This window comes from Micromys minutus, assembly GCF_963924665.1.
Source record: "Micromys minutus genome assembly, chromosome: 2".
NCBI lineage: Eukaryota > Metazoa > Chordata > Mammalia > Rodentia > Muridae > Micromys > Micromys minutus.
In genome coordinates, this window is record NC_137971.1 from 35,357,521 (window position 1) to 35,384,191 (window position 26,671).

The 26,671-nt window shown below is 45.1% G+C and overlaps 1 protein-coding gene across 3 annotated transcripts in view; it reads left to right on the top strand.

Moving 5' to 3' along the window:
- The window catches only part of TJP2 (tight junction protein 2), a 94,298-nt gene that overhangs the window by 49,221 nt on the left and 18,406 nt on the right, over positions 1–26,671 (top strand). For all 3 annotated transcript variants that reach the window (XM_080911479.1, XM_080911478.1, XM_080911480.1), the window contains exons 2-11: positions 3,757–3,810; positions 7,258–7,382; positions 9,173–9,275; positions 10,239–10,860; positions 16,291–16,394; positions 17,352–17,505; positions 19,192–19,300; positions 19,430–19,563; positions 20,752–20,818; positions 21,582–21,732. In XM_080911479.1, coding sequence (XP_080767605.1) covers positions 3,766–3,810; positions 7,258–7,382; positions 9,173–9,275; positions 10,239–10,860; positions 16,291–16,394; positions 17,352–17,505; positions 19,192–19,300; positions 19,430–19,563; positions 20,752–20,818; positions 21,582–21,732 — 1,614 coding nt within the window. In that variant the 5' untranslated portion in view covers positions 3,757–3,765. The remainder of the gene's footprint in view (positions 1–3,756; positions 3,811–7,257; positions 7,383–9,172; positions 9,276–10,238; positions 10,861–16,290; positions 16,395–17,351; positions 17,506–19,191; positions 19,301–19,429; positions 19,564–20,751; positions 20,819–21,581; positions 21,733–26,671) is intronic.

Below are 26,671 nucleotides of genomic sequence, written 5' to 3' on the forward strand. Positions count from 1 at the left end.
TAAATGTTTCCTTCTGTGTGCCTTGGGAGGCGGAGTGCTCGTGTGTGTGAAGGGGGCTTGTGTGTGGAGTCCAGGGGTCTGTTTCCAGTACGAATCCTCAGGAGCTGGTGTTTGAGACAGGGTCTCCTAGAGCCAGGAGTGTGCACATCGGCTAGACTGGCTATAGTCACCAGGTCCTTCTGTCTCAGCTCCCCTGTGTGGAGATTTCTGGGTGCTTTGTCCTCAGTTCTTGGGATTGAACGCAGGTCTTTATGCTTGAACCGCAAGCACTTTTACCAACCGAATTGTCTTCCCAGGCTTAAAGGACAGTTATCTGTGTAGTCAAGGTTTTCCCAAGAAAGTGAGCTCTGCAGAAGGCATACAAATAACAGGCCGAGAAACTCCCTGCCCCAGTTCAGGGTCATTCTTAAAATAACCTGTACAGAGAACTCCCTATTTGCACGAGGTCACATAGTTCTGAACTTTCCATGGCTTCTAGGAATGACTTGTTCTAATGTGGAGGGTGTTATCATTAATGTTCCTTCTGTGGAAAGTCAAGTCACCAGAGAAAAGTCACAGAATGCACGCGGAAGCTGCTTTCTGGCGGATGCAGTCTTATCCCCAAGGTTGACAAGGAACCTGGGCCTGTCAGTGGAGTCCAGATCTTTGCGGACATTGGAATTGCACATCCTTCTGGGACTTCCCTGTTCACGATTCCATGCCACCCTCATTTTTCTAATAATAAGTTGATTTTAGCCTTTAAAAACTGCCAGGTGCTGAGGTGTGAGACGTCCCAACCCTCCGATGCTCTTGTTTTCCTCTGTCCTCTGTCCCTGTCCCTGTCCCTGTTCACTGCTCACACTGTGCCTACCTTCCTTCCCTCAGGGGAAGCTGTTAAATGCTCCTTTTCCCCCCGTAGAATTGAAATTGTATTAAAATGTCTGGAATCAGGTACGACCTTGGATGTTATGTTCTCAGCAGCCCAGTACCCCTTGGTGTCCTGAGCCCCCAGCCACCCCTACTCTTGGACTTTTGAAATGACTGGTTTCTACAGAATGCTCAAATATTGAATGTCTGATGCATCCCCCCTCCTCACAAGATGTAAAACTCAGTCCCCCTTGTGTCCTACCTCTGCCTCCCTCCCAGGCCACTTCATCTTCAGTTTTGTGGTACAATTCTTTGGTTTTTCTTCTTTTGAGACAGACTCTCCCTGTGTAGCCCCAGTGGGTCTGAAACTCACAGTTTCTGTCTCTGCCTCATGAGCGCTGTGATTAAAGTTGTATGTCATCATGATCAGCTGACTTTCATTTATTAAAATAGAAAAACTGGGCTGGGAGTATATCTCAGGGTAACACATGCTGCATGTGTACAAGACCTTGGGTTTGAGCACCCAGCATGGTGAAAGAAAAGGACACCCCACCCTGACATAAGCACCATATATCAAAACAAAGTACAAGCACGAGTGTGCGCATGCACACACACACACACACACACACACACACACACACACACACACACACGTTTCTTCATTTCTTGATCGGCTTTTTAGAGCCTATTGCATCGTGAGGACCCACGTGAGCTCTTTCTTAACTTCAGAACCCTGCCAACCCCACCACCCCGCCCAGTCCCATGCACACTGAGACCCATGACTTGGCATGTCCTCCTACATCTTCTTACCTTTGTATCGTTTTGACCCTAGATGTAATATAAATTGTAGTTTTTCTAATCTTTGAGAATTTTGATTTCCTGGAGCCAGACGGCATGAGCCATGGGAATGTCCCAGAATTGAGTAGACTGGGAGCGGGAGTGGGGAGCAGGAGGGAGGAGCGGGAGTGGGGAGCAGGAGGGAGGAGCGGGAGGGGGGAGCGGGAGGGAGGAGCGGGAGGGGGGAGCGGGAGGGGGGAGCGGGAGGGAGGAGCGGGAGGGGGGAGCGGGAGGGGGGAGCAGGAGGGGGGAGCGGGAGGGGGGAGCGGGAGGGGGAGCGGGAGGGGGGAGCGGGAGGGGGGAGCGGGAGGGAGGAGCGGGAGGGGGGAGCGGGAGGGGGAGCAGGAGACAAATACCCCTCAGTCTGAGTAATCAGTCAAGTCACCCAGCAGTTGACTGTTCCATCTTCTGTGCAAACGGGACTGTGGCTTCTTAACCTCCTGCTTCCAGAGGGAATGAGTTCCCTGGTCAAGCGAATCAGTTGGCATCACCGTTTCTGTGAACAGGGAGAAACCATAATATCTGGGGTTATTTTAGTACGTGTTCATCTCTGATGATCAGTGCAGGATGAATCTCCTGAATGTTCTTATTCATGGCCTTCTGTGTGACACCTCCATGGCCTTTTATGTGACACCTCCCAGCCTGGCCTCGAGCTGTGTTACGAATATGTCTCTTTGGATCTGTTTCTAATTGCTGTCTTCAGCTGCGTATAGTATGCAGTTATTTTTGTTTTTAAAAATTATGTTTCAGATCTGTTTGCTTGGTTCTTCTGATGGTCTGTTTATCACAGATAGCTATACTTTCAATGAGGTCTTCTAATTCCTTAAAACTTGGATTGTTTTATTTACTTTTGGGGTTGCTATTGATGTTTCTAATATAGCCATTAATCCTATAGTTTGTTTCTTTTAACTTTCCCCATGTGTGTGTGCGTGTGTGTCTACAAGTATGTGTGTGGCATGTACATGCACGTGTGCATGAGTGCATGTGAACGGTGAACTCAGGTTTCTTATATATCTGAATTCCCCAAAGCCTTTGTTTAAACAGTCCCTTGGAGAGGAGCCCTGCATTTTGTATGTGGTGACATTATCAGTGCCACTTGATGTGTTTTGGGAGGATGCGCAGCCCCTTTCTGGAAAAGGACTTGTTTCCAAGTTCAGATTTCACAAGCCCAATGGTAGGATTCTTTCAGAGTGATAATTTCTAGTTATTTTCACACTATTATGAGCTGGGAAAGTGTCTCCGTGCTCCTTATTTTAAGTATTTTTCCTTCTACTGTGTCCCTCTGACCCTGCATTCCTTTACATGTATTTCTCTCTCCTTATTTACCTGCTTCCCTGCTTGCTGGATTGTCTTGTCACCTTGTGCTCACTGGACTTTTCTAGCTTTAAGACTGCATGGGTTTACCGGATCGTTTAGTCTTAAAGTGGCACCACTGTATTAAGGGTCTCCCTGGAACATCTCTTGGAATTCCAGAAGTCCCAAGGTCTGTTCTGCACCACCTAACAATGAGGAAAAACCAGACGATCCCAGAGTTCACTCAGTTTGACGTCCTATTGCACAAAGGCCAAGGGTATCTTTAGTTTAAGATGTTTAAAAAAATGTCAAAAGGTCATTTTTGACAGGAGAGAGAAATGGGAGGATATTTTAAAATACAATTAAAATTCTTTTACATTTTATTTAAGGTATGTATGTGTTCACGATTCATTATTACCATGGTACATGAATGGAGGGAGGTCCGAGAGCAACTTTCAGGTGTTGGTTCTCGCTGGTCCCCAAATAAGATGTCATTAACACGTAACAGTGGTGCTTCGGAGTGTTTGTAAAAACACTCAGAACCTAACACTTTCTTTTTAAAGGCTTCTCGCTATCTTTCATTTATCTTAGTAATAAGACTATCATTTCCTAGAAGGTCTTACATGATTATGGGCACTGTAAGATTTTGAGCAAGTGTCTGCTCTTTTTCACACGTGGAAAGTGTGAGCTGGAGTTACGCTGATGCGTGTAGAGCTAACAGTTCTGTTTCCGGCAGTGGGGTGCTCCTTGTTCACTCGTGTTGCCTTTGTTGTCACGCAGGGCGCAGGCATGGAGGAGGTGACATGGGAACAGTACACCGTGACCCTGCAGAAGGTGAGTTCTGCATCTCCCGTGCATCCTCCACTTGCGTGTCAGCTCATGGATCACTTTTGCCTACAGAGTTTTGTTTTTAATGTCTCTGAGGGGGCAGGGCATTGTTGGAACTGGCTGGCAGTGGTGCCTGAAAAATGACACCTAAGGTTGTCCTCTGGGTTTCACATGTACATCTATGCACCGTCCACACATGCACTGTATATACAACATACCCCTACACACACACACACACACACACACACACACACAATAACTCACAACTCCACCCCACACACACAATGACACATACCCCAACCTCATCCCACGAAATGACACATAACTCTACCTTCTCCACACGAAAAGTTTCTGTTTACTCCTTGCTTGGGATTGAAAGTAGAACACTACTTATATTTTTGTTCTTTAAAATCACTCCACAGATGTCACCTTTTATTTTTTTCTTTTTAGAACTTTTTATCGATCCTTTGTAAATTTCATAGCATGTCCCATTTATCTCCCCGTCTGTCCACATCTGCCTTCTGCCCTTGAGGTGCCCCCCATTCCCATATACACACAAAGAGAACAAACACAAAATCTCACTGTGGAAACTGCAGTCTGTCACACAGTAACTCTTTTGAGCAAACAGCTTTTCTTGCAAACGTTCATTGCAGTGAGTCACTGGCCTCCTTCAAGGCCGATGGCTTCCACTACACTATCAATACTGGATCCTCACGGGGACTTTTATCAGATAATACCGTTGTCGTCCTGTGTTGTGGAGAATTGACTTCTTCATGAGCTGCAGCAGTTCCTAGATGGGCCAGCTCAAAGCCCTGGTTCTGGGCCTGCCTGGGTGGTAGCTGAGTCGGTCACCCTGACAACTCTCCCATGCTCATGCCATTGTGGGGGGCAGCTCTACCACACTGTCCAGGCCACGCCCACAGGGCTGGCCCACCTGAGCCCCCACTAGCAGGCTCAGTTCTGCTGTGCTGCCCAGGGAAGTTGCCCCTCACCACCAGCTCTCCCAGAGTCCTGCAGCCCAGCCCAGGGATGTCCAGATGGCCTTTGTGGTAACAGGCTCCCACTGTTGCAGGGTCACAGACCCAAACATGGCCTCAGGCGGCACCTTCAGTCACTCACATCACTGCCCTCAACTCTGGTTCCGTCCCTTCACTCCGCCACACAGTTCAGCCTCTCTTCCTCTCCACCTCTCCACCGCCTACTTGCTCATCTCAGTGGCACCAGACCTCTGTTGTCTGGGGATGTTTCAGACATGCTGTTCCCGAGGGTGCCTCATGGCGACAGGTGGGAGTTGCTGCAGACGTTCCCCTCCCAACCCACTTTTGGTTTTTTAAGACAGTTTCTCTGTGTAGCAGAGCCCTGGCTGTCCTGGACTCACTTGTTAACCAGGCTGGCCTCAAACTCACAGAGATCCACCTGCCTCCGCCTCTGCCTCCGGAGTGGTGCCACCACACCTGGCCCCAGTGAGAAAATACATGCAGCTTCGTTTATTTCATATACGCTGACATGTAATTGCTTCTTAATAAATACATGTTATTTTCAATTCTTTTCTATCCTGATAATAATATGCTAGGCATTATTAGCATGTTGTCATTTTGCTTGGGCTGACTACTCTAGAACTGTCATGCTTTCATCCCCAAACGCATGCCCTCCTCATCACATACTCTCTCTCTCTCTCTCTCTCTCACACACACACACACACACACACACACACTGACACATATGTGTGCTGCACACATGCGCACATGGTCTCACACTCTAGGCAAGCCTGCTCTCACCCTGCCTCACAGCTGTGGTCTACAGTCCTTCTCTGAGCAAGCTGTCCCCATCCTGGCAGCAGGCTGTGGGCATCAGTGTGCACTTTCTGGGCTCCACAGAGCTCATCCTGCTCCGAATCTAAGTTCTGCCGCTTTGTAGAAAGATGCTCAGCTCCTCAGAGGGAGAATTGTCCTTTGGCCCTTGGAACGTCATCACTGGGTGTATCCATGTGTCCCCATCAGTCATCAGACTCCTCAGTTGCCGTGTGCCCATTTACCTCCAGACATCTCTCACTCTCATCTGTGCCCTTTGTGCCAGAGATTTTATTTCCCTGGAGATGGGGTCCACAGATTTCAAACATAAGGGATCCAAGGCTCGGTTTAGAAGATGGAGCTGCCTCCCAGGTCCCAGGTGTTGGTGCTGGTAAATCTGAAGCCATGTAGGGACAACTGGACAGATTTGCGATTATAAGCAGTCTGAACATTGGGCCTCCTCTAACTTGTCTTTGGATAAAGACTTTCTCTTATTCTGTGTGTAGTTTTGTTTCATCACCCCTGATGTGGGATGGTAATGTCATTGGTCCCCACTGTGTGGGACAGCCTCTTAAACACTGAAGTAAAATGATGAGTTTCCTAGGTTCACTTGTATACATTGCTAAATCATGATGGATGATAAAACTTTATTTCCCATCTTGTTTGAATATTGGGAAGCATTTAATGCTTTGCTCTTTCGGGATCACAATACTAGCTTTTTATTTATTTGTCTAATTAAATGTTCTATTCACGTATATACTTTTGTATTCCCACGCTACAGCATGTTATGGGGTCCGAGGATGTGTGGATGTGATTTATTTATTTTCACCCTGGTCTCGGGGATTGAGCTTGGGTTGTCAGACTTGGCTGCATGTTCCTTTGTCCATGGGACTATCTTCCCATTGAGCCCCCATCTCCCCAACCCATAATACCAGATTTCTGTCTAGGTTTAGGTTTCATTTTCAAAGTCAGTGACCCTCCTTTCACTGTAAATTAAAATGCAATTGCTGTCCCTTCTAACTTGAATTTAAAGATACGCCGTAGTGCTGTTGCTTGTGGGTTTTTTTTTTTTTGTTTTGTTTTGTTTTGTTTTGTTTTGTTTTGTTTTTTTGACAAAGGGACACATGTAGACCTGGTCAGACACCAACACCCCACGTAGTCATGGCTAGCCTCGGATTCCTGATTCTGTTTCCTCTACCTCCCAAGTACTGGAATTACAGGCATGACCACATTCAGCTAAAGAAACTTTAAAAGTATATTTTCACACAGAATCAATTTTTACTGAAGTTGTTCCAGCTCAGATGAAACGATGCTGTGAATTGGGCCTACCTGGCACCTAAAACAGCTCCTCCCCGTTTAGACAGCCTTTGCTCTCCTGCCTCTTGTCGTAATATCAGCCTGGGCTGCCAGTCTTTTCCGATTTCCACAGGACTGCTCCCTCAGATAAGCAGTTTTTCCCTTTAGGAACCTGTCAGCTGACCACCGCGTGTGGCTTTATTTTGTTTTTCATTTGTTTCTGTAAGCCCATCTGCTCCTGAGCTGACTCTGGTTATTGATTTGACCTTTATTTTATTGAGTGCTTGTAATAAATCCTGAAAGCCACTTATGGAAGGATTGTTTCATACTGTTTTTTTTTTTTTTTCTTTCTAATTCCAATGAACAGGATTCCAAAAGAGGATTTGGAATTGCAGTGTCGGGAGGCAGAGACAACCCCCACTTTGAAAATGGGGAGACGTCCATTGTCATCTCAGATGTGCTCCCGGGGGGACCTGCTGATGGCTTGCTTCAGTAAGTGTCCTCAGCCCCTCCCTACCCCCACCCCTGCCCACCCTGCACACAGACACTCAATGGGGGCGTTATGATTTGTTTATTTGTGCTACAAGTCCTTGAGTGAGAATTAGGGTCACACCAATGCATTCATTAAGCTTTAACAGTCACCGAACTTTGGGGAAAATCCAAACTTAGAAAGAGGAGGAAAATCTTGGGTGTGGAACCTCCCATAAGAAGGCAGCAAGAATGATCACTTGTGGGCTCTAGAACCTTGTAAATGTTCTGTGCCCCCTTCTTTCCCCCTCTCCCTTTCTCCTTTACTTTGTTAACATTGTCTGTCGCCCAGGCTGCTCTCCCAGTTCCCCACATGGATGACTTTGTAGTTTACAGACCTTCACCACCACACAGTCTATGCAGTGCTGGGAACAGGACCCAGGGCTTCGTGCGTGCTAGAAGCACACCGAATGAGCTGCATTCTCAGTCCCTGGGAACCGTTTCTGAATGTGTAGCTTATATTACCATAACAAAACGCTGGAGAAAATAATTTAAGAGAAGTGCTCACTTATTTTGGCTCACCTTCTCAGAGCGTTTAGTCTGTTGTGCTAGAACAGAGCAGCTAACAACATGGTGGCTGAGCAGGAGAGCGCAGACAGAGACGGTACCCTTCCTGACTTTCCCCTTTATTTTCTCAAGCATATAGGATGGGGTCACCCACATTCAGGGTGGGTCTAGCACCCCTTAATGTTCTTGAAAACATCCCTATACACTAAGAGTGAGCTTTACTAAGCTTCTGGGTGTTTTTCAATCCAACCACGTTGGCAGAATTGGTTACCTCAGTCCCCACAATCCTCAGTGTCTTAGTGTATATTGTTTTAGAATTTAATGAGGATGGTTAGGCGTGTAGGTCAGTAGTAGAGCACTTAGCATATATAAGGCCTTGGGTTAATCTTTAGCAGAATCCCCACAAATAAAAAACTATTATCTCCCCCCCAAGAGATTTTAATAGAAAAATTTACGATAGTTAAACCCAAGTTATCCAAGTGTTAGCTTTCCGTTATGAAGAGATAACCCACCTTAAAAGATGAATTCTGAACCTATCAGGAGAGGAATTAGGGTAACTCTGTGGCTCCATCAGCCAGATTATTCAAAAGTTGAATCTTCGTGAGATTTAAAATCCTATTAGTTGGTAGTCTTATCAAAGTTAGTCTGTTATTTAGAGTAATATAAAAATTTAAGATACCATTGGATGAACCTAAACAATGGGATTCTGTGGTTTTAAAGTTTCTTCAAGAATCTTGAGGTAAAGAAGCCAAGCCTGATTGCACACATTTGTAGTCCACATATTCAGGGGATGGAGCCAGACACAGATTGGTAGGTCATAGCCATGGCTGGCAAAACAGTGAATTAAAAGCCAGCTTGACCTACCTGAGACCCTCTCTCTATACAGTAAAAGAACCTGAGGCAAGCTTTTGACCTCTTTCCCTGCCAACATTACACAGGTGGATGTTTGCCTGTTTCAGGGCTTACGAGAGGGCTTTTTGCAGCACATGGGGATGACCACTGAATTCCTATTACTTTCCAGGCCACTTCATGCTTTCTGGAGTATGGTGTGGGTAGACAGGCCTTTTACACAAACAGAAGCTGAGCGTGTGGCTTCTGGTTTCTTACCTCTGAAGAGCTCAGACCAAGGTGGCCTGGCTTGCGAGCCGTTGCACCATGAGCTCCTTAACAAACTTCTTGGGCACATTTGCTGCCGCTTTTCTGTCTCCAGGGTTCAGGATGGCTGATGCTTGTTCTTTTGTCCACAGAGAAAATGACAGGGTGGTCATGGTCAATGGCACCCCCATGGAGGATGTGCTCCATTCGTTTGCCGTTCAGCAGCTCAGGAAAAGTGGGAAGATCGCGGCCATCGTAAGTCCTGGGATGTCCCTGGATGTGGCATGAACATGCAAGCCAACATCCTTACACATAGACTTCTTCAAAAATTACTGTTTTTTATTTATCAGAACGTAAAGGGGCTGAAGAGATGGTTCTGTGGTTAAGAGCCCATATTGTTCTTGCAGAGGACCCGAGTTTAACTCTAGAACATTTGTTTTCTGTTCCCAAAGAAAATGACCATTTGCTTCTGAGCATTTGGGCAGAGTTCTATGACCCGGGGCCAGCGTACTTTTGCAGCCTTGGTGGTTTTCTAGGCTGGTGTTACAGACGTGGTGAAGCTGTGTCCAAGGTTCCACCCCTTGAAGAAGGTTGCAAGCATCCTACTTAATGACTGCTGCATGCATGTCCTAAGAGTAGGGCCATCCTGACAACAAACCCAAGAACACAGTAGCTGTGCAGGACCCTCTAATGCCCACTCCACTTCTCAGGTCCGAGTGTACTCACGGTCCTTTTTAGTCCAGAAGGGGTACCTTCCCCCCATTCCCTACCCCTCTTCCTGTAACTGCAGGAATGTCAGCAATTATACACATAATATCTCATTTCCTGGCTGTTCATTTGACATTCATGAACTGGCCTGAGCCTTTGGGGCTTTGCGTACTCAGTTGGAAGTGGATTTGGAGGTGTTTAAAAGCTTCAAAGCCACAGTAATTTTTCTCTTATTCTAACTAAGTGAGGTTTACTATTGTCCTTGGGTCCAAAACAGGGGCTTGGAGGGTTGACAGGGATACAGATGTTTAAGGGATGTAGGGTTTTCTTGTTTGTTTTGTGTTTGTATGACCCTCCCACTCTACACACACACACACACACACACACACACACACACACACACACACACACACACACACGAGAGGAACAGTTTTATTAGAACTGGAACCAGGCCCAGTGCCCTCTCGGGTGTCTTTGTACCTTCCTGCATCATCTACTCTGTCCGAACAGGTGGTCAAGAGGCCCCGGAAGGTTCAGGTGGCCCCGCTGCAGGGCAGCCCCCCTCTCAGTCACGATGACCGAGGTTTTGAAGTGATTGATGAATTTGATGGCAGAAGTTTCCGCAGCGGCTACAGTGAGAGGAGCCGGCACAGCAGCCACGATATGCTCAGCCACAGCTGGGAGGACGGCAGGGAGAGGGGGCGTCCCCATCAGCACATACAACAGAGCCGCGAGCGGGAGCGCAGCCGTGGCCGGAGCCTGGAACGTGGCCTGGACCGCGAAGACTATGGGCGCAGCCGCGAGCGCAGCCGTGGCCGGAGCCTGGAGCGCGGTCTAGACCACGACTTTGTGTCCCGGGACCACAGCCGTGGCCGGAGCATTGACAGGGACTACGACCGAGACTATGAGCGCTCTTACCACCAAGCCTATGAGCCTGACTACGAACGGGGCTACAGCCCATCATATGACCGCAGAGCCCACCCAGAGACCCGCTATGAACGGAGCCGCAGCCGAGAACATCTGCGTTCCCGAAGCCCCAGCCCCGAGTCTAGGTCCCGGCAGGAACGCAAGGGCCAGCATGATCCCGATAAGCCCATCGGGGTCCTTCTGACCAAAAGCAAAGCAAACGAAGGTAGGCACACGTGATGTGGGGATGCAAGCAGTACCTGGCGCGTATCACACTGAACTGGCCAGCACCCATGGGCTTGTTTATTTATCACTGCCATAAAAGATTCAGATGCAGAAAGGGTCCATTGATCTGGACTCGGTTGTCTCCGTGGCAGCCAGATCTTAAGAGATGTTCTTCTCCTCCACACTTGTAAATGTAACTTTTATTTGCCGGATGGTTTTGCTTACTGCCTCCATCTGTTAATCTAGACCTAGTCATGGAAGCTTCTAGTCTTTGTACAATCGACTCCAGGCCTAGAATGTTTTCAGCTTCTGAGATTTACTGTTGAATAAGCTCACCCTTTCTAGTTCTTCCCGGACTCTGGCTGGCTAGTTCAGCTCAGCTGTTCTGGTTTAAACACCCCTCCCCCAACCTGACTGCTTTAATCTGGCTTCTCTTAAGTTTCTTAGTGAATTGCTCTGTGGGCCTCCCACTAGCTTCGGCAATCTGTTCTAATCTTCCGCTCCTTCTCATTCTCTGGCTTCTGTCTTCACCTGTGTCTACCTTGTTCCATCTGCAAATTGTCTGTAAAACTCTCCTAGTAAATCTGCCTTTCTTTTTCCTCTCTCTGCACTGCCCCCTAAGTAGCTTCCCTCCCCCCCCCCTTTCTCTCTCTCCCTTTCTCTCTTTTTTATCGTGAGAGTTGGGCATATCCTATTCTATCAAATTTTTCTCTGATTTGTCCCTTTGCCTGCCTCTCAGATATGAGCGCTTCTAAAAAAATAACTTTATCTTCATTGTTTGGGATTAAAGGTGTATGCTAAGGGCAGAGCCACACCACAACTAGAAACAGGGCTTTAGATTAAATAACACAATCTTGGGGTTCACAGTGTGATTGTTATAGTGAGGATTCTCAGTCTCCGCCCAGCTCCCAGCACCAGGAACTATGGGGTCTGTGTGTGAACAGGCTCCGCTGGTGAGCCTGGTGTGGGCAAACAAGGCCAAAGCTTACCTTGATGGAGTTCTCTTTAGGCTGTTGAGTAAATAGTCTTCTTTCTTAATCCCCACAAGAATCTTGGAGGTAGGAGGTCTCATTCCTGTGTTAGAGCTCAGGGGTTTTGGTGTGTGTGTGGAAGCTGGCTCTGGCTTAGTCAGCTTTCCCTACACTGCATTTCTGGAGAAGTGGGCACACCTAATCCCATCCAGGACTCATTACATTCTGTGCAGTGGGGCTGTTAGCGCTGTTCATATATAGGAGGATTCTGAAGCGAGCGGATGTGGAAGCTGGAACTCGGTCTTAGTTGATCTGAATCGAGGAGATGAACAGGAGTTGTGCCCTTTCCCACCTGGGGTCTTGTCTACCTGCTTCTCGGTTTTCTTATAACTCTCATTGATTCTATTACTAATCAAAGAAAAAGGTGAAGAACTTCTGACAATACAAAGTGAAAGGTTCATTGTTCTTTAGCTCGGGATTTGCATTTTGTAGTAGGATTTTAGAGGAAAAGAGTCTGTTTCCTAAGTTTTTCCTACTTAAATGTCTGGAGTGATCTAAGGTCAATAATGGGGTGCCAGGAGCAGGAGGCAGATGGAGGGTAACAAGCTGAGATTGCACCTCTGCTGAGGACAGGAGCATCCTTGTTAGCAACTTTGGGGGCATGAGGGTATCACCTAATCCTTATAGCTGTTAGGCCCTTCCCTGGTCCCTAAGCCAGATCCAGATCAAAGGGTGGAGTACAGACACGTTTGAGGGAGAGCGCCTGGCAGGAGTCCTTCCAAGAAGTTTGACCCATTCTGAGGGGCGTTGCTTTTGAAACCCTTCCTCCTCATTTCTTGTTCCTCCTCTGCCGCTGACCTTCTGTCATAGGAAAAACCACATCACGCATTGCAAAGACACCTTGTATGAGTCAGGGCTCTCTAAAGGAATAGAACCTATAGAATGAGCGTGTGTGTGTGTGTGTGTGTGTGTGTGTGTGCTTGTATATACACACGTGTGTGTAAAGGGATTACAGCCTGTGTCCGGTTAGTCTTATAGTCCACGAGACTGGATGTCTTATCACAGCAGTCACAATCTGGGGTCTACTAGACTCTGGGAGGAATTTATCTACATTAGAATCTGGGTGTAGCAGTGGGAAAATGGCTGCCAGTCTGTGAGGTCCAGCAGACAAAGTCAAGGCTTCCTGCTTCTGTTTAACAAATTGGCACCCAGCTTGGGGCTTTAGCCTGCAACACTTCCATGCCTTGTTATGTGAGCTGCTACTAGAAGGTGTAGCTCAGATTTAGGGTGTCCTAAAATTTCTCAATAGTGTGACCAGCAGCTTGGGTTTTAGTTGATTGCAGATGATGTCAAGTTGACATGCAAGATTAGCTACCATACGCCTACATATAAAAAGCTTAAACAGAAATCTCATGGAATATTACTTATTCTGTGTGATTTACTGAGAGTTTCCATCACAATGAAAATTTAAAATACTTTTAGAAACTCATGAAATCAATTTAAGATCCATTAATGAATTGTGATCCATGATTTAAGGAAACATGGTTGGGCTAGAGAAATAACTCAGTGCTTAAGCGTGTTCAGTGTTCTTCCAGAGGGTCAGAGTTTCGTTCCCAGCACCCATGTCAGGCTGTTTATAACTATCTGTAACTCCAGTTCCAAGGGATCTGATGCCATTTTTACCCCCACCCCCAACATTTTAATACACAAGAGGGAATAAAAAAGCAAAACCTCAAATAAAATAAAGGAAAGGGACTATCTTATGATTGCCCAGGTCATGACCGGTCTTGGTTAAGGACAGAAATAAAGGACTTACATTCCTCCCCTGATGGGCTGTTTTTCTTTTCTTTTCTTTTTTTTTTTTTTTTTGTGACACATGTTTTATTTATAGGGGATTAAAATTTTGGCATATACATGACACAGACATTAAATACACTTTCCATGATAAAAATTATAATATTGTCCACTAAAATGCCTCAATCTCAATCACATAATGCATATGCTAAAATGATACACCTGGAGAGAGGAGGTCTGAATGGCATTTTTGTTTTCTAAGTAACTTTTAAATGCACTGAAGAAATAATAATTTAATGTTCAAAAAGCTTTTAATAAACAAATTCAGAGTAAAATTAGTTGAAATATTTATAATATGACTTCATCATTACACAGTATTTTCAATATACAATCAGATGACACTGCAAAGGAATAAGAAGGAATCTATTGCACCCACAAGTAGAAAGGCTTTATTTTAGTGATGCTGTTCTGTGTCCGTAGAAACATTTACACTGTAGTAAACACTGTAATGCAGCATTGTGGGGAAGAAGTGCCCCATGAGTTCCTCATGCACAGGCTCATCTTGCCAGTGTCCTACCAGGCTGTTTTTCTTTTAACTGTTTTGTTCTCCAAACTTGGAAACCAATAAACAACTTTTGGTGGTGATGAAGATCAAACCCAGGGCCTAGCGTATGCCGGACAAGTGTTCTTGCCTGATAGCACTGTAACCAACAACAGACATCCCTCCTGTGATTTTCCTTCTGTATGTTTAAGTGTATGGATGTTTGTTTTGTTTGAATGTAGAGCTGGAGTGGTGGATATCTCTGAGCCACCACGTAGGTGCTGGGAATCGAACCTGCGTCTTCTGGAAGAACAGTCATCCTTTGAGCCATCACCAGCCTCTCCACTGGGGGACAGAACTGTTGTTATTTATAATTTTGTCCATGAGGAAGGCCATGTGTACTACAGTGTTTGTGTGGAGCTCTGTCCTCTCCTCCTGTGGGTTCAGGGTTTGAACTCAACCATCTTTGTTACTGAGTGATCTCACTGGCCCCAATTTTGCCTTTTCTTTTTTCAAGATATATTTATTTTTATTTTATATATGAACGTTTTGCGCGCGCGCGCGTGTGTGTGTGTGTGTGTGTGTGTGTGTGTGTGTGTTTTCCACATTCCTGCTTGGTGCCTGAGGAGATCAGACTCCCTGGAACAGGAGTTACAATTGACTGTGAGCTACGTGGGTGCTAGAAACCGAACCAGGTCCTCCGAGAGAGTGTCAGGTACTCTTAGACTGCTCAGCCTTCTTTCCAGCTCAGGATTCCACTTGTGTGCTCATCAATTTATGTATCTTTTCACTTTACATCCTAATATTCACTCTCTATCCCCTTCTTCATGATTCCATCTTTTAAAAGAAAAAAAATCGCTACCTTTTGCTACAATTACCCCATAACTTAGCTCTTTCTGGGTAGGTTAAGTGAAAGTGGTTACATGAAAACGAATCTAGTAAGAAACTCAGTAATAGGCAGGAGCAGCTGTAGGTTAAGACTGAACACCTCCAGTTCCTGTCAGCAGGGTCCTCGCTGTGTCTCCAAGCTCATTATTTTTTTTTAATTTGAGAAGTGTTCATACAGACCCGAGTGAGCCTGTTTGCAGAAGCTCCTATGATACAGTGGGAGGATTAGGCTCTTAGGCGACTAGGTGGAATGTTGGTGTGTGAGGAAAGTTAATCAGATTTGTCTAGGCCCTCTGCGCACTCTCTAACCATCCATAGGAGAGAGGGAAATGAGCTCCAGTACTTCTTTTTCTTGTTTCTGGTGCTAACGATAAACCTAGAACCTTGCAAATAGCAGATCTCTGCACCACTGAAGACCGGAGCAGCTAAGCAGTCTGTATGTATCTTTGTAATAAGATCAGATGCTAATAAGTTTACTGTCGTTTATTAAAATTGATTTTCCCCCAAACTACTACTTTTGTGACCACAAGAAGGTGCTCTCTCTATGTAGTAAAAAATGTTTGAAGAAGGTGACTATTTTGTAAACGTGCCGTTTTCCGTTTTGTCAAACACTCGTAATAATAACTTAAAAACTGAATGTGTGTGCTCTCAAGCTCATTTGACTGTGATGACTTTCAAAGTCACTACAGTTTACTCTTAAAAATCTCTTTTTACAGCTTAATACATAAAATCACAATAATCTATAGAAGACTTGCAATATTAAAATATGTGTATCCTTTCTAACGGCAGCATTGCTTTTCTTTTTATTATTATTTTTATTGGATATTCTCTGCATTTGCATTTTAGATATTATGCTCCTCTCCCCAATCCCAACCTCCCCCCACCCCCAGCATTGTTTTTCTTTTGAGAACAGTTCTAAGTGCTGCCGGCTCTCCCTGCCTTGCCCCAGCTCAAACCCTGGTCAGTGTGAAATGTCATAGAGGCACACTATGTCCACAGTTTCGTGTGGGCTACCTTAGGGTCAGCACGATTTCCTATTAAGATGGATGGAGCAGACTGTTGTCACCAACCTTTTATTTGAAATGTGGTCATTTTACATCAGACATCCACATAGCCTCCGCCATGTTTGGCCAGTTAACATTTTGCAACATTGTGTTCTTTAATCCTCCCTCGTTTGTTGTGTTTTGAAGTTTTCTGAGCCAGTTGAGAATGCCTGTGTCCCCTTTTTGTCTGCCAGAGTATGGACTGAGGCTCGGGAGTCAGATCTTCATCAAGGAAATGACCAGAACAGGACTGGCAACCAAAGATGGCAATCTTCACGAGGGGGACATCATTCTCAAGGTAAGACCGGGACAGGGAACAGTGTGTGCCTGATGCATTCCTAGTCTGCACCCCCACATCTGTATACCAGAGCAGAATCTTTTAACCTCAGGAGCGAGGTGGAGACAGGAGGTGCAGCTCCATGAGGTTATCTTTGTCTTATATAAGCACAAAAATAAACAGATATAAACAGGATGCGTGTGTGTGCCCGCTCCCATGCGTGTGTGTATGTGTGCGCACACGTGCACACACGTGCGTGGGGCCCTACCCCCTAAAAACACTTTTTAAAAGAAATGGAGAAACAAGCCTCAGGATCCCTACTTACTCAGTAACAAAGGAAAAACCTCAAGGAATACTTTCCCTTCTTCCTGTTGATACAAAGTTAAAGTTCCTGTTCCCAGACCAGGGAAAGAAAAGTCTTCAAGCCATTGATCTGCACTTGCTAATTGTGTTTGATAGGGTTTTGTTGTTGTTGTTTTGGCTTGTTTTTGTTTTGTTTGAAACATGGTTTCTCTGAGTAGTCCTTCTGTCTTAGAACTCACTTCGCAGACTAGGCTGGCTTTGAACTCAGAGGTCCACCTGCTCCTTCCTTCCCCATAGTTACTGGAATTAAAGGCTTGTGCCACCACCCGCGGATATGTTTGATAGTGTTTTTTTTTTTTTTTTTTTTTTTTTTTTTTAAATCCTCTCCAATCAGGAAGCATGTTCCAGCAGGAAACCAAGCTGTAGACGTGAACTTGGTTGTTAAATAGATTAGCAGAGTAACCTAGATATTACTCCGACTCCCCCACGCCTGCTTTGGGCATGCGGTTACATGTAATTTGAAGGCTAAATCACATTCATTAAGTCATCCTGAAGTCTGCTCTGAGTGTCTTAGCACGTTCTTTCCAGCTCTGTAAAGGGAAAATCAAAGTTCTGAACTTAGCTGTGAGCAGTTATCCTGCTTATGAATAACATTGCCATTCTTCATGTGTTCAGATCAACGGAACTGTTACTGAGAACATGTCTTTAACTGATGCTCGGAAGTTAATAGAAAAGTCTCGAGGAAAACTGCAGCTTGTGGTGTTGAGAGACAGCAAGCAGACCCTCATCAACATCCCATCCCTAAATGACAGTGACTCTGAAGTGGAGGGTAAGAAGGGGCTGCATTCTGGGCTGGGTGTCGGGAGGCCAGTCCCGAGGGGCAAAGAAGCCTTCCTTCAAACTTTGACTCAAAAGGAGAAGTATTCCTGATCTTTGTTCATTTGTTTATTAAAGCCTCTTTTGAAATTAAATTTCTAAGAGGAAATTCTTAGCACACATCATTAGGCCACCAAGGAGAAAACATACTAGTAAAGTGTTCCTGAGCTAAACATACCACTTACACATTTGCTGTGTGCTCATGCAGATACTAATAAAGTACAGACTTTTGTGTGTCTTTGAAAAGGACAGAAGCCAAGCATGGAAAAGCCTTTAATAATCCCTCTGTCAGCAAGGCGGAGTCAGGACCAGACTATCTACCTAGCAAGTTTCAGGCTTAAAAAAAAAAAAAAAAGGCTGTGGCCATACCTGTGCTGGTGGCTGTGTTTTCTTTTTCCACGTGGGTTTGTTTTTTAATCTTAACTCTAAGTGCTTAAAGTCTGTATTAACATCTCTTAATAAATTCCAACTCTGCTTAAGGAGAAATAAAAGGCAGTTAGTATTCTGACCTAGTTTGAAGCGTGTAGGTACTACAGAATGGGACAGTGTTATGGTAGTTGTTGCTTATTCATAGATGTCCCTGTCTCTGGTTGTTTGCTTGGTTTTAAACTGAGATAAATGCATCTGTTCCTGCTCCGCATGTTCCTTGCAAAGGAAGGAACCAGCTGCCCTTTCATACTGATACACACTTAATGTTGAATTACAGGGACCAGCTCTAAATGCACAGAAACAGTTGCGAGAGCAGGCGTGGTGTGTTCAAGTTGCAGAGTTAGGATTGCTGCCTTATCTTTACAGGGTATCTTAGAAAAGTAACAAGATTAAGAAGGCTACAAAAGGGTGCCATACTCCCTCACATGCATCTCCTCAGCCATGCTAACTAGAGGATGGGCTCTTGTAATACTTCCAGACTGGGGAAATGGCTCAGGAGAGGACTTTCATCCTGTGTACCAGCTCCTGGGGTGTGGCTCCATCCCAGGCCCCACAGTTGGCTTTCCCACTGGTCTCTTGTTTAGACTACTGGGTGACAATAGCCCTGGGGTAGGAGTGCAGCAGCAGGATGGCTCAGCAGGCCAAGGCGCTTCCCTAAGATTGTTACTGTGCACCATGCTGTACCAACATGCCTCGTTTGAAAATTATTTTCCTTTCTGGTCTATCAGAAGGTTAAGGTTTTTCTTACTCTATCAGCAGTATACTGTAGCCACAGTTGATCCAGCATTTGTAATATGTTAAATATGTTATGAATTATAGATAAAACATGCAGGACATTATGGATAGCCTGTGTGCTCACATTTAACACCTTATATAAAGGACTTACTCACTTGCTGAATTTGGTTGGGGAAATGGTTCTAGAACCAATTTATACAGTAGTAATGGAGGGACCCTATTTTGTAGCTGGATCATGGCCTCTTTAAGACAGCTTTAAAAGCTAGTGGGCTGAAAGAAGTGTACAGTTCAGAATTTGACCATCTTTTCATTCAGTACTATCCCTCTGAAAATGAGGAAGGTTTTCCTCCTCCCTTAGTAAAAGGAAAAACCGCTAAACTGATAGCCTCCCCTCACGCTTCCGACTCTTAGAGACAAGTGGAATTTTGGTGCGCCTGTATCTCACTGAATTAGTCTTTCCTTCTTTTGGAACCAGATATCTCGGAAATAGAGTCCAACCGGTCTTTTTCTCCAGAGGAGAGACGCCAGCAGTATTCTGATCAGGATTATCATTCCTCCACTGAGAAGCTGAAGGAGAGGCCGAGGTAAGGCTTCTGTTTCTGGTGCATGCACTTGGGTTTGTATCACGACTGTTTCTGTTAGTCACTGGTACATGCACTTGGGTGTGTATCACAACTGTGTTATCTGAGACATGATCATGGTGTATGCTTCAGCTCAAGAGAGGAAACCTCAGGCCGACTGTCCAGGATGGGTGCCACACCCACGCCGTTCAAGTCCACGGGGGACATCACAGTTGCGGGTGTCACAGAGGGCAACAAAGAGCCCAGGTACCAGGAAGAATCCCCAGGTAAGGCGTTGAGGTCATTCTTTTGTATGTGTCTGCTGTACACAAGCTGGTTCATGTTTCCAGCGCAGAGCCACTGATAGGAAGAATTGAGTTCAGAAGTATGTGCTTGATGTTTCTGGAATGTGCTTGAAAATAAAAAGCAATGTTATTTTTAAAATAATTTGTCCAGTAGAGGAAGCCCTCTTAATGTGAGAGGTAAGATCTATCCTAATATGTGATCAGAATGAGTCACATTTTGACACATTTGAATACCTCCTCTTGCCCTCTCTCCATGTGATTATCATCATAATGCTAGGTACATAAATATTTATATGTGGGGAAAACAATATTTTCTAGCTATAAAGTGCACTGCTTTGTGCATGAGTACCTTGTGTTAGGGTGTTTCTTTTCTCCAACTTAGAGGAACTGTGATAACTGTAAATGCCAGGAAGTTAAGCTTCATCTCTAAGTCTTTCTTCTTCTTCTCCTTCTCCTTCTCCTCCTCCTCCTCCTCCTCCTCCTCCTCCTCCTCCTCCTCCTCCTCCTCCTCTTCCTCCTCCTCCTCCTCTTCCTCCTCCTCCTCCTCCTCCACCTCCTCCTCCTCTTCCTCCTCCTCCTCCCCCTCCCCTCCCCCTCCTTCTCCCTCCCCCCCTCCCCTACCCCTACCCCCCTTCTTCTCCTTCTTCTTTTTCTTCCTCTCTCTAAGTGAAAATGAAGACACTTTAAGAAAGGAGTGCGCTAGGGAGCAGGAAAGGCTGTTGTTAGCTAGGGTGGTAGATACAGTGTGGTACCACAGTACATAGTTACACTCAAAGCCTGTGGATTTTGCTGTCTTTATATTAAAAAAACAAGCTCTGGGTCCAGGTGGTGAAGGTTTTTGTCTGGATTTGCTGTGATTTATTTAGTGGTACAGGGACTGAATTCACACCATGCTGCATGTGAGGCAGAGCCACACATTTAAGCTACACATGAAGCCCACACTAAACTTTCTTAAAATCCACAGTGCCTGGTGACCAGAGTCACTCAAGGGTTAAGAGTTTCTCATCATCCACATGGTGACTCACAACCCTCTGTAACTCCACTGCTAGGGGGTCTAATGCCCCCTTCTGGCTTCCACAAGCACTAGGCACCCACATGGTGAGTTTGTGTGCATGAAAAAAAAACCTCCTCTGTATAAAATAAAAACAAATAAAATCTTTAAATCCACAGTTCCTCAACCCAGAACAGCTCCAAGAAGTTTTCTTCGTCCTAATCCGGAAGATGAAGCAATATACGGGTATGTACCTCCATTACTCTGCCCCCCACCCCATACCCCTCCTTCCCCATTCGGCATATGTCTTAGCTGAAATCCACACGGTGGTGCTGTTTCCACTCCCACCCCAATGGTGAGTTTCTCTTGAGCCCCCGTTAAGCAACTCTAATTCCTAATGGTCACTAGAAGGAGGGATGATCTGTGAGAAAGCGAACTTTGGGATTGGGTGGACTTGACAGCTTTGGTATCTGTCATTTACCCACCTGTCATTGCTTGTCCTGAGTATTTTTCTGAATATTTACATCACTCAGATGTTTAACTCCAAAAAGGGGGAGCAGCTTCAGAATGTAGTGCTTCAGTAGAGACTGTAGGGGTGCGATGGTCCCGGCACAGTGGGAGTAAGAAGGGGACCATGTTGAATGCTGTCTAGACGGTAGTTGGTGGATTTGTCCTGGCCTCCTTGGATCTGGACTGTCTTCGTTGGACTAAACTTGTGGTGGGCTGCATTTGGGAGGGCATCCTTGTACCTGAGCTAGGATCAATCCCTAATTACATACTCATCTTAGATGCATTAACTGGTCAATCTGGTAGTTTGTTCTGTTATAGGCTGGTAGACATTTCCCATCACTGTCCCAGGGAGATTAAATTACGAGACGGATGAGAAAAGTGAGAGGGAAGTCACTCCTGAGCTGGAAAATAGTTCAATAGCTCTTTAAGCTCTCGATGAGAATTCTTCATTTTAAACAGTATATTCTGTCTTTCCTTTCTTAAACCAAAACTACTTCAGCCCTAACACCAAAATGGTGAGGTTCAAGAAGGGAGACAGCGTGGGCCTCCGGTTGGCTGGTGGAAATGATGTTGGGATATTTGTGGCCGGCATTCAGGAAGGCACCTCTGCAGAGCAGGAGGGCCTGCAAGAGGGAGACCAGATTCTGAAGGTAAGGAAGCCTGCCCTCAGTAGCCCAGCAAGGCGCTTTGGTGGATGTTTTTCAGTATAGAGGTTTTCTTTATATTTCTGGCTGTGCACACAGAGAGACTTTGGTGGAAAATCCAAAAGGCATTAACTGAGGGGTCTGGTAAGCATTTCTGTGCCAAAAGCAGATGACTGAAGAAGTTGCAGAATCCTCCAGGGAATCAGACCTCAAGACACAAGGGTGTGCCCCCTTTGCACTCTGATGATGTGGTCTAGAGTGAGAGGTACCAAGCCTTACTCATGAGCATTACTAAGCTTTCCAGTAAAATTCTGGGACCTTGTTTGGGTCCCGGAAGGTTCACCTGAGTAAACCTGAGGTAACACATGATCCTAGGACATCTTTCCATCCCCAGCTTCCCATGCTACTGATGAAAATCTTTCCAAATGCCAACACTTATTAATTTGTACTCAGTGAGCGGATGTACAGGTGAAGAGAAAGCATGCTTTCGGCTACCGGGAAGCCAGAGGCTTAGAGCCTTGCTCATTAAAAATTGGAGAAGTTTTCTTGTGGACAGGATAGTACCTATGAATTTTTAATGAGAGAGAAGTCAAGAATTCACCTAGGGTTTCAGACATCCAGTTTCTGTATAAAACATTGTTAAAGACAAGAATTGCTTCCATAGTCAAAACTTTTCTTGAAAGGTTTTTTTTTTTTTTTTTTTTTTGGTTTCCTGCCATCATTATGGTGACCAGGGAGATGCTGGTAGTAGACATCAGGCAACAGGTAGCCTTGATCATCACTCAAGCCCGACAGCAAAAAGGTCTCTTTTTTTATAGAAGGCTGAGAAAAATCGAGCTCCCCAAGCTGGGCAGAGAGGCATCTGTGGCACAGTGAGCCGGAGCTGATACCGAATCCTCCCCAGGCTCCCAGCACACTGAGCCCAGCCCTGCACACTGCTCTCAGATAATGAAAGGCGATATTTGTCTGTCGGGAAGGACTGACCTTGAAGTACCGGAATACTGGCCTAAGCGTTTTCACTGTAGTTGCGTTCCATACTCCTCTGTCAGCCTGAAGACAAGGGACCTGTGGGCATAGCCTGGCCAGTTCCTTTTGTTGGTGGGTTTTTAAGAATGCCTCTGCCTTTTGTAGGTAAGCCCTGACGTGGATTGTGTGCTGCTGTTCTGTGGCTGAACCCAGCAGGTCTTACAGATAACAGAAATATGATTGCTTTTATTTTTATTCATCTTTCCCTGCTTGGTTTAACTGCTTCTTTGTTATTTATATGGTGTGGCTGGTATCTCTCCTTCAAAATCTGAAAAGGCAAAAAGAAAACCAGACACATTTGCGGGAGTGGTTGTGGTTGTTAAATCACATGGATTTTTAAAACTACTTCTATTTGTGGTATGTGGGGGTTGGGGTAAGGGGAGCCAGAGGAACACTCGTGCCATGTCATGCATGGGAGGAAAGAGGACAACTTTTAGGAGACATTTCTGTCCTTCCACCACATGGATTATAGGGCTCAGGTTTGGTAGCAAGTGCCTTAATGCATTGAGCCACACCGCTGGCCCTGGAGTTTTAAACTGTAGCTTGCAGAGTATGTTTTAATTTTGACAGTTATAGCTTTGCTCCCAACAGAAGGTCGTGGAGATGGATAGAGGCCCTGAAGCCCTGTGTGTGCCCTTTCATGTTTAAATAAGCAGATAAATATGAGCATCTGCAGTGTGCATAGAAAGCATTCATAGATACAGGTGAAGCTCTGCGAATGGCACAAGAAAGAGTTTGACAGCGAAGTTCTATCCATGACCTTTGGGGACAGAGGCCAGAATGACAGCACCTTACGTGGTAACATTGTGTCAAAGAGGAGCTGATTGCCTTTGCAAATCACTTTCTTCTCACCTTTATTTTTTGCTCTCTCTTCCATTATGATCCCTGAGCCTTTTGGGAAGGAGAATATAGTATAGATGTTCCATTTAGAGCTGAGTGCTCCACACTATTCAGACCTCAGTGCTCCACACTCTTCAGGCCTCAGTGCTCCACACTCTTCAGACCTCAGTGCTCCACACTCTTCAGACCTCAGTGCTCCACAATCTTCAGGCCTCAGTGCTCCACACTCTTCAAAGCTCAGTGGTCCACACTCTTCAGACCTCAGTGCTCCACACTCTTCAAAGCTCAGTGCTCCACACTCTTCAGACCTCAGTGCTCCACACTCTTCAGGTCTCAGTTCTCCACACTCTTCAGACCTCAGTGCTCCACACTCTTCAGACCTCAGTGCTCCACACTCTTTTGAGCTTAGTGCTCCACACTCTTCAGACCTCAGTGCTCCACACTCTGCAGGTCTCAGTTCTCCACACTCTTCAGATCTCAGTGCTCCACACTCTTTTGAGCTGAGTGCTCCACACTCTTCAGGCCTCAGTGCTCCACACTCTTCAGGCCTCAGTGCTCCACACTCTTCAGGCCTCAGTGCTCCACACTCTTCAGATCTCAGTGCTCCACACTCTTTAGAGCTGAGTGCGCCACAGTCTGTTAATTTCCATATGCTGACAAGTTATGGGTCTTTTATCACTGACTGCATAATGAAACTTCTCTGAGTCAGGCGTGGTGTTACGTGCCTTTTATCCTAGCACTCCAGGACTCAAGAGAGAAGAGATCTCAGTTCAAAGCCAGCCTGATCTACAAATCAAGTTACAGGACAGCTAGGACTACATAGAGAAATCTTGTTTTAGAAAAAAAAAAGAAACTTTTCTGTTCAGTATGGACAAGTGGCACACTAATGTATAGACATGACGGTAAGAACTTAGTGGTCAGTTTATGGTATTTCCACTTAGTACAGTTTAGTATTGAGTTCTTCCTAGGCTCCATCACAGACCAGCCATAGGCTTTTAGCCTAGTTAGAAGTATCAGATTGGGTTCTAAATCCAAGCAGAGGTTGGTCACTGCCATATTACTTGTGCCATTGTCTATCAGTGTGCCTGTTTTCCCAGCTAGCTGTTATTGTGGGGTTCACGGCTGCTAGAGCCTGGATGACTTTTCTCCCCTGGTGGTGTGCAGTGAACTTCCAGCACTCTGAAAACCTATAGCTGGTAGGCAGTGCATCTTCCAGCTCAGTACACAATTGATTTCCCTGCATCCTATGACTCAAGTATGTTCCATCTTCAGTGGTAGGATCTTATGTCATGTTATTAGATACATTAAAGACCGAAAATCTTCTAAAGCTAATTAAACACATTCAGACAAATATCTAAGCACAAGATAAACATACAAAAATTACTAGCCTTTTGTATATCAGCAACAAACATAAACAAAAAGAAACAAATAAAACAATCCCATTTACTATAGCCTAAAGAGAAAAATCTTGGGTTGAATCTAACCAAGGAAGGTAAATACTTGTACAATGAAAATTTTAATACACCAGAGAAAGACTATTGAAGATATCAAAAGATAGAAGGGCCTCCCATGTTCATGGGTTTGCAGGGTTAATATTGTGAAAATGGCCATCCTACCAAAAGTAATCTATAGATTCAACATAATCCCTATCAAAATTCCAATGTAATTCTTACCAGAAACTGGGAGGGGGTGTCTCAAAATTCATATGAAATCGCAAAAGACCTATGATAGAATAATCCTAAAGAATAAAAACTTTCCTGGAGGGATCACCATCTCTGATTTCAAGTTACACTACAGAGCTCTGAAAGTAAAAACAGCATGGTTTTGCACAAAAGAGACACGTTGACCAGTGGAATAGAATTAGAAACCAGGAAAGCTCATGATAAACCTAGAGCCACACAAGTTTTGAGAGTCCAGAAATACACGCTGGAGAAAAGACAACGTCTTCAACAACAAACAGTGCTGGTCAAACTGGCTGTTCAACAATGAACATAGATTGTCCTCTGTTACTTTTTGCAAGACTCCATTTCAGATGGATCATGGATCTCAACCTTAAAGCCTGACACCCCGAATATGACAGAGAAGGAGGCAGAGGACGCGGTGCAGTTTATAGGCACAGGAAAGGACTCTCTGAACAGGACCCTGGCAGCCCAGGCGTAAGACCAACATGGGATTTCATGAAACTAAGAAGCATCAAGAGCTTCTACACCAAGAATGCCATCATCTGAGTGAAGAGGCCGCATACAGCAGGGGGAAGTCTTTACAAGCTGCATATCTGATGGAGCGTTGGCGTCTGGAGCATACTGAGAATTCAAAAGAAGAAGTAAACACAACAAAAATAACGTCTTAATTTAAAATCAAGCATGCGGGCTGGAGAGGTGGTTCAGCAGTTACGTCTGCTCTTCCAGAGGACCTGCGTTGGATTTGCAGCCCCAAACAACCATCTGTAACTTCGGTTCCAGGGCATCCAGTGCCCCTCTCTGACCTTTGCACTTAGCAGACAAACATGTAATGCAAAGAAATAGGAGCAGGCAAAGTACTGTACGCATAATACATAATTTTTATATGTTTGAGTGTGAAACTAAATAGAATCTTCAACAGAAGAAATGCTAATGGACAAGGTTTTTTTTTTCTCCAAATATTCAACATCTTTAGCCATCAAGAAAGTGCAAATTAAAAGTTCTTACAGGCTTTCTAAGTTCTCTTACAGCATCCTTCTCTAGTGTGCACCCAGTCATTGTGGGATAAACGTTGACTAGACGGACATATAGACCAGCAGTTTAATGATTCAATGCCCGGTGTCTCCCATTGTAAGACTAATGCACCTGATTTCACAAATGTGTGTTAAACATTTTTCTTCTGCTTTTAGAGACAGAATCCTACTGACCTTGAACTCATAATCATCTTGCCTCAGCCGAAAACATAGGGATTAGTATCTATTGTTAGATAGCTTTCGAGAGATTGGGGTTACAGAAGGAAGGATGAATTGAACTATGCATGTGCCTTCAAGGTTTTATTCCAATTAATTTTAAAGAAATATGGTTCCAGGTCTGCTTATTACAGACCCCACTGTTTTACA